This window comes from Ylistrum balloti, unplaced genomic scaffold (assembly GCF_031769215.1).
Source record: "Ylistrum balloti isolate Yb309-2 unplaced genomic scaffold, AGI_CSIRO_Ybal_v1 Utg370368, whole genome shotgun sequence".
Classification (NCBI taxonomy): Eukaryota; Metazoa; Mollusca; class Bivalvia; order Pectinida; family Pectinidae; genus Ylistrum; species Ylistrum balloti.
Genome location: NW_026782259.1, coordinates 1,295,829 through 1,303,940, shown reverse-complemented (window position 1 = coordinate 1,303,940; position 8,112 = coordinate 1,295,829). Strand labels below are relative to the sequence as shown.

At 32.6% G+C, this 8,112-nt stretch overlaps 1 protein-coding gene across 1 annotated transcript; it reads right to left on the bottom strand.

Annotated features, from left to right (window-relative positions):
• Window positions 1-6,922: 6,922 nt before the first annotated feature.
• Window positions 6,923-7,903, bottom strand: LOC132553956 (oviduct-specific glycoprotein-like). Its single transcript, XM_060218251.1, has one exon. It carries the CDS (start codon window positions 7,901-7,903, stop codon window positions 6,923-6,925), a length of 981 nt encoding a protein of 326 aa, XP_060074234.1.
• Between the last annotated feature and the right edge of the window lie 209 nt (window positions 7,904-8,112).

Sequence of the window (8,112 nt, the reverse complement as noted above, 5' to 3'; positions counted from 1 at the left end):
TATTAGCTGTATATAGTATATATCTGATATAGACATGTCCCTTACACACACGGTTCTACAAAATATAAACTTGTATGTAAAGTCACATGGATATAGACGTATATCCAGGTACCTATCTGGTTTTATAGAAATACGTATTTATGTATCATAATCAAAAACATAATTTTTCACGGAATTCAGAAAGAATCATGCCAATAATTGAAATTATTACATTTTTGCCAATTTTTTTATAAGTCGTCAGGGAGTTTTACATACAAACACACGAAATAAAGAACTTCACTTCAGAACCTTTATCCATTTGCTACATGCAATTCTATATTGATAATGGTGCCAGTTGATCTATTTGTCATTCCATTCTTGCAAAAATAAATTGAAATCAAACATGTTTCCATTCCACTATTGAGCACCACTATAGAGTATTTCCGTCATGCTCCAAACTTCAGTTAAAAAATCATGTGCCGGAACAGTTTTTGAAATAAACAAATTTCCATTACTGTAATTGGTACAAATTGATTTGATATGCATGGGTGTTGTTTTTAATATGATACATTTTCATAGTGTTCGTGTTTGAAACAGATACCCATATTTCAGTTTTAATTAATTATGACACGTGCATCGTTTTGTTTAAGGTGTACTGTATTCTCATTATTGGTTGTCGATTTCAGGAGGCAGCTAGCCTGTCATCTATAATCACCAATTAGTGAATACCCATATTTGGTAATTGTATTTTATTACATCAACGTATGCTTCTGAAAACTTTATAGGGGAAATCTACTTCGTGTCGGATTACACAAGAAACAAGTTTATAGCTTAACATACACGCTAACATCCTCTAATGACGTATTGCATCAAATGAAAATAAATAATATAAAAATGTTTACATCACTTTTTGAAATAATATTTCCTCTATTAAATGGTTTTGTGTGTGTCGTTACCCTGGCAGTACACAGCTAGTACAGACGTGTGGGCCATATAACTAGGCTCCAGACACTTGTCTTGTCTCTAATATACACGCCACTTCCGCGCATCTTCTTATTAATAAATATAGCCATCAATTAAATTGATCTGTTTTGATCTAGACACAATTTCCGGTCCACTGAAAGGAAGAAAGGGATATTTTCTTTCTTCTACAAACGAAACATATCACTACTTGTTTTGTGTACACTTTTAATTTCTGTTATATAGCCAAAACACAGCAGAGCCATATCGGAATTCATTTTATCATTAATTCTCCAAGAATAACTGAAATAAGAATGTTGATTTTCCATCTCAAACTGGTACACACATAATCTATAAATATCATACACTGACATTTATGTCATAATTAATAAACACTAACAGCTTTATATATAATGTAATGAAGTGCATTCCTTCCTTATTAAAGCTGATCACGGTTCGATTGTTGAGTGCTAAAGTGTGTAGTATTTTTAACATGTAGATTGGCCGTTTGTCCACAGGATTAGTATCGATTGATAGCCGGTATCTTGAAGTTGGCCAGTACAGTCCAGGACATATGACATCAGTTCGCCTTAAACCATCTCTTCAAACGCTACTTAACACCAGCAAAATTCAGAAAATCTAAAGGATGGAGGTTTGGTGTCAAATTGAAATCAAAGTACAAAGTAAATTCATCGTCAAGAATTCAATAAGTGGGGATAGGCGCCTTCTCGGCACTGCCGATTTTCTGCCGATTTCAACAACAATTTTGCATATTGATTATTGTGTTTTACACAGCATTAAAGGTACCCGTGCTGCAGGTCTTTACTAGCCTGGGACTGAAGGGTTTTACATCCCGTGCTACTCCTCCATCTGTTTGTTCAGTTAAAACTTTATAAAACTTCTCATATTGTTAAACACTTTATAACTGTCCTCCGCAGCCATTCAACAACATATAAACTTACTTATATCTGTAAGAATTTTATTTGCTCATAGTTCACTATGGTGATGCGGTTTCTATCTATTTATATATAAAATATATATCTGTATATTATAGTTTCTATATATAGATATGTAAGATTGTATATATATATATATATATGTAAAACTGTATATATATATATTCTATACAGATTATATCGATACTGGACCATACTGTAGATATTACTTACTAGATTCTAACTATATATAATATTACATATGTTATATATATAGGTAATATGTTTCTATGTACATGAAATACTGTGTATCGATGTGTATTAATATATATTTGTTTTTAATATTTTTATATATATTTGTTTTTAATACTTTATATCTATGTGTAACGATATGTATCTGTTATAATTGTATTACATTTTAATTCATTATTCTATATCTTTATCACATAGTCGGCCTGTCGTTATCCAGTGAATTCGATCAAGTATTATTTTTGCGAATATCACAGTAGTGAAAAATGCATTTCATTGACTACGTTAGTCAGAAATCGATTATGATGGCCTAATATGGACAATGACGTTACTCATGAATTAAATAGGCACATCAAAATAATTACTTTTGGTTTCGGCGTCCATATTTTTACATTGAAAACAAATAAGATGTAACCTTTCTGACTTCTGTAAAAAAAAATCTTAAATTTGATTCCATTTACATACGATTTTATGAAACTCGTCTGGAAGTCTTAGATTTTGCTAAAAGCAAAAAACTCGTTTAGAAGTTCTAATTTTTGTTCGAAAAGGTTTGCAAAAATTTTATAAAAACTTTTAAGAATCGATTCTTGACATCTCATGAAATGAACGCTATATATATCATATATCTATATATAACACTATATATCTATATATTATATATCTATATATTTAACACTATGTATCTATATATTATATATCTATATTTAACACTGTATATTTATATATCATATATCTACATATAACACTATATATCTATATATTATATATCTATATTTGATACTATATATCTATATATTATATATCTATATCTAACACTGTATATTTATATGTTATATATCTATATATACATTATATATCTATATATTATATATCTATATGTAAAGCATTTGTTTGAACTCTGTTCAGCTATTTCCACGAGAGAACTTTTTATTACACATGTGACTGTTTAATGTAACATTTTTACAATACGATGACTTATCAATAATTGTGACGTCAAAAAGGACGTCACGCGACAATTCCAAAAAGTCGTATATTTCAAGTGTTCAACTTTTGTTGTCTGTATCGTTACCTCTAATTTAGCAGGCTAGGGTACTGACAGTGTAATTTGTTAAAAATATTTCACAGTAAAACAGAAAGTCAAACAGTGTTCAATTAGGATTCTCAAATAATATTTATCTAAAACTCTGTCTGAAGTTGAAAAATCCTGTTTCAACAAGTTTTTATGGATTTTTTCGTGCTTGTGTAATAAAACAGATATTTAATGTCTTCTAATAGTGAAGGTTAAGTATTTGCCCCTGGGTGATGGTAGTTGACCTTGTGTTCTATTCGGCTTGGTGCAATACAGCACAGTCATGTGCCAGCACCTCGGGCCAGATATATTTGACTTTGGCATGGTAAAACATAAACTACCTGTATTATGTAATAGTCTCTATATATCTTAATGTAACACTATATATCTTTATGTAACACTATATATCTTAATGTAATACTTTATATCTATATATCACTATATATCTTAATGTAACACTATATATCTATATATATATATTTACATGTAATACTTTATATCTTAATGTAATACTTTATATCTTAATGTAATACTATATATCTTAATGTAATACTTTATATCTTAATGTAACACTATATATCTTAATGTAATACTATATATCTTAATGTAACACTATATATCTTAATGTAATATATATATTTACATGTAATACTTTATATCTTAATGTAATACTATATATTTACATGTAATACTGTATATATATATATATATATATATGTAATACTGTATATCTGTATGTAATACTCTTTATATATATATCTATATATGTAATATTCTTTACTTATCTGTGATACTGTAGATATATTTAAAACGTGGTATATAATGTATATATGTGTAACACTCCTTATTTATCTCTGATATTGTATTTATGTATAATACTCCTTCTTTATCTATGATATTGTATTTATGTATAATATTCCTTATTTATCTATGATATTGTATATGTATATAATACTCATAATTTAAAACGTGGTATATCATGTATCTATATATTACTGACGAACTTGGAACGATCTTCAGTGTTACACATGTTATCAATAACAGCCCACATTCCTATGATATCAATATATATCAAAAGTTTAGCCTTGTTTCACATCTTACAAAGTTTACATGTGTCATAGTATCTACATACGACTAACGTTCCTACAGTATACAGAAATAAACATCACTTTTAACTGACTCTTATGACGTAACGAACTTAATTTGAAGATTCAAAGTTAATATTATTGTACTTGAAAAACCCTTAAAACAAATGTTTAAATATCCGGGCAGTGAGATGGATAAAGTTGGTTAGATACTAACAGGAATCTGATTGAAAAGTATTAATATGTTTTACCGTTTAACTGAATATTCTTATCAATATCAGTAATGAAAGATTGGACGAACATGGTATGAACAAATAATTGTCTGAATGATGTACAAATGTATGCATTAGTAAGTTAATGAACACAGAAACAAAAACAATGATATCGTAAATATTTATTATATCAACAGTATAAACATACAGCCAAAAAAAGAAAAGGAGAAAAACACAGGAAAAAGTGGGGACAGACAGGAAGGAGACAAGGAAGAGGAAGAAATAGAGGAAATGGGGACAGTTAAAGATGATCTAGGACGGAACCGATGTTGTAAAGAGGGAGGATGACAGACGGAAAAGACTGGACCAATAGTGTACGATAACCTACCTGTAACGGGTGTAGGGACACAGGGGTAGGATAAGCTGAAAAAAATCAGGAAAAATACGGAGGGATGAAAGGGAATGTTAGGGACGGGATAACAGATTGGCATAAAGTACAGAAGGGATGAATGGAATGAAAGAAAAAGAAAGGAAATGGTGATAGATAATGAAATGAATGAAGGTATTGTGAACAAGAGAGACCTACTATCTATAATCTGTCACGTTTAGACAGATACTACCTTGTATCTAGTTCTTAGCAGCTGTGACTAGTAATTGTTTGTTTTTTATATATATTTCAACATTGAGAATTCACATGTTAAACATTTCCTGTAAGTCTGACTAGGCTGGACATTATAATATATAATATACAGCTGATTAATGTGTTTTATGTTTTTAAAATGTGTGACACTTAAATAAAATGTACCTGATTTTGCTAGCTGTAATCATTCACAGGTCGTCTACATGTGAATACTGCACACCTGTATCCAGGCAAAGTGTCTGTAGAGAATGACAAGTGACCTGTATAGATCGATGTGGTGTCTGATTGATACATGGCGATCACCTGTATCGATCTCATTATGTCGTTAACAACCTACGTCACCAACAAAAGCCTGTCATAATACATTTAAACTACAAATCATTGATAGATACAGTTAATTTACCTCCAATCTCTTTATACTCACGATGAGTGATATCGGTGTTAAAACAGGTTGAAAAAGCGAAACACTGATTCATTTTATTTCCATATAAATTCTGCACAAAACAAACAGCATTCTTATATTCTCGACTACAATGAAAAAGGTTATCAACAGAAAGAAACCGTAGTCCACTCACATCATCAACCTAAGCTATTAAAGTTATCATATTAATATTTTTTTACCTCAATCGCTCAGCTTACAACAATCCGTAACACAAACCGAATATTCCATCGTCCAGAATTACATCCCCTACAAAATTCACAAATATAGGTCACCAGTCATACCACTAGAAAATTCCAAGCAAAGCATATTCATCAATAAACATGACCTAAAATTTAACAGCATACTCGTCAGATCATATTACAAAAAATGTCAGGAACCACACAACTGAGGCAGTCTTTGTCAAAACTGAGACAGTTTTTGACACAACTGAGACAGTATTTGTCACAACTGAGACAGTTTTTGACACAACTGAGACAGTTTTTATCACAACTGAGTTAGTCTTTGTTACAACTAAGACAGTCTTTGTCACAACTGAACCAGTCTTTGACACAACTGAGACAGTCTTTGTCACAACTGGGTTAGTCTTTGACACAACTTAGAAAGTCTTTGACACAACTGAGATAGTCTTTGACCCAAATGAGACAGTCTTTGTCACAACTGAGACAGTTTTTGTCACAACTGAACCAGTCTTTGACACAACTGAGACAGTCTTTGTCACAACTGGATTAGTCTTTTACACAACTTAGAAAGTCTTTGACACAACTGAGATAGTCTTTGACCCAACTGAGACAGTTTTTGACACAACTGAGACAGTATTTGTCACAACTGAGACGGTCGTTGACACAACTGAGCCAGTCTTGGTAACAAATGAGACAGTCTCTGTCACAACTGAGACAGTTTTTGTCACAACTGAGTTAGTCTTTGTTACAACTGAGACAGTCTTTGTCACAACTGAACCAGTCTTTGACACAACTGAGACAGTTTTTGTCACAACTGAACCAGTCTTTGGCACAACTAAGACAGTCTTTGTCACAACTGGGTTAGCCTTTGACACAACTTAGAAAGTCTTTGACACAACTGAGACGGTCTTTCACACAACTGAGACAGTCTTTGACACAACTGAGACAGTCTTTGTCACAACTGAGACAGTTTTTGTCACAACTGAGTTAGTCTTTGTTACAACTGAGACAGTCTTTGCTACAACTGAGACAGTCTTTGTCACAACTGAACCAGTCTTTGACACAACTGAGACAGTTTTTGTCACAACTGAACCAGTCTTTGACACAACTGAGACAGTCTTTGGCCCAAATGAGACAGTCTTTGTCACAATTGGGTTAGCCTTTGACACAACTTAGAAAATCTTTGACACAACTGAGACGGTCTTTGACACAACTGAGACAGGCTTTGACACAACTGAGATAGGCTTTGACACAACTGAACCAGTCTTTGACACAACTGAGACAGTCTTTGGCCCAAATGAGACAGTCTTTGTCACAATTGGGTTAGCCTTTGACACAACTGAGACGGTCTTTGACACAACTGAGACAGTCTTTGACACAACTGAGACAGGCTTTGACACAACTGAGACAGTCTTGGTAACAATTGAGACAGTCTTTGGCCCAATTGAGACAGTCTTTGTCACAATTGAGACAGTTTTTATCACAACTGATACAGTCTTTGACACAACTGAGATAGTCTTTGTCACAACTGAGATTGTCTTTGACACAACTGAGACAGTCTTTGACACAACTGAGGTAGTTTTTGACACAACTGGGCAAGTCTTTGACACAACTGAGACAGTCTTTGACACAACTGAGACAGTCTTTGACACAACTGAGATAGTCTTTGACACAACTGAGACAGTCTTTGACACAACTGAGGTAGTTTTTGACACAACTGGGCAAGTCTTTGACACAACTGAGACAGTCTTTGACACAACTGAGACAGTCTTTGACACAACTGAGACAGTCTTTGACACAACTGAGACAGTCTTTGACACAACTGAGGTAGTTTTTGACACAACTGGGCAAGTCTTTGACACAACTGAGACAGTCTTTGACACAACTGAGACAGTCTTTGACACAACTGAGACAGTCTTTGACACAACTGAGATAGTCTTTGACACAACTGAGACAGTCTTTGACACAACTGAGATAGTCTTTGTCACAACTGAGATTGTCTTTGTCACAACTGAGACAGTCTTAGACACAACTGGACAGTTTTCGACACAACTGGGCAAGTCTTTGACACAACTTTTTGACACAACTGGGCAAGTCTTTGACACAGCTGAAATAGTCTTTGTCACAACTGAGACAGTCTTTGACAATATCATCAAGACATTTCTTTATTGACTTTCACAAAATAGTACCTTAGTTAAGATTTATTAAAATATTCAACTTGACACTATTACAAGCGAAAAAGTTAATCATCATTTGTTCCTAACAATATCACATGCAGACATAGTTATATCACATATAATACTATTCTTTAAGTGACGATAATAATGGATTAGGATCTCACAATAACTGTCTGTGTAAGCTC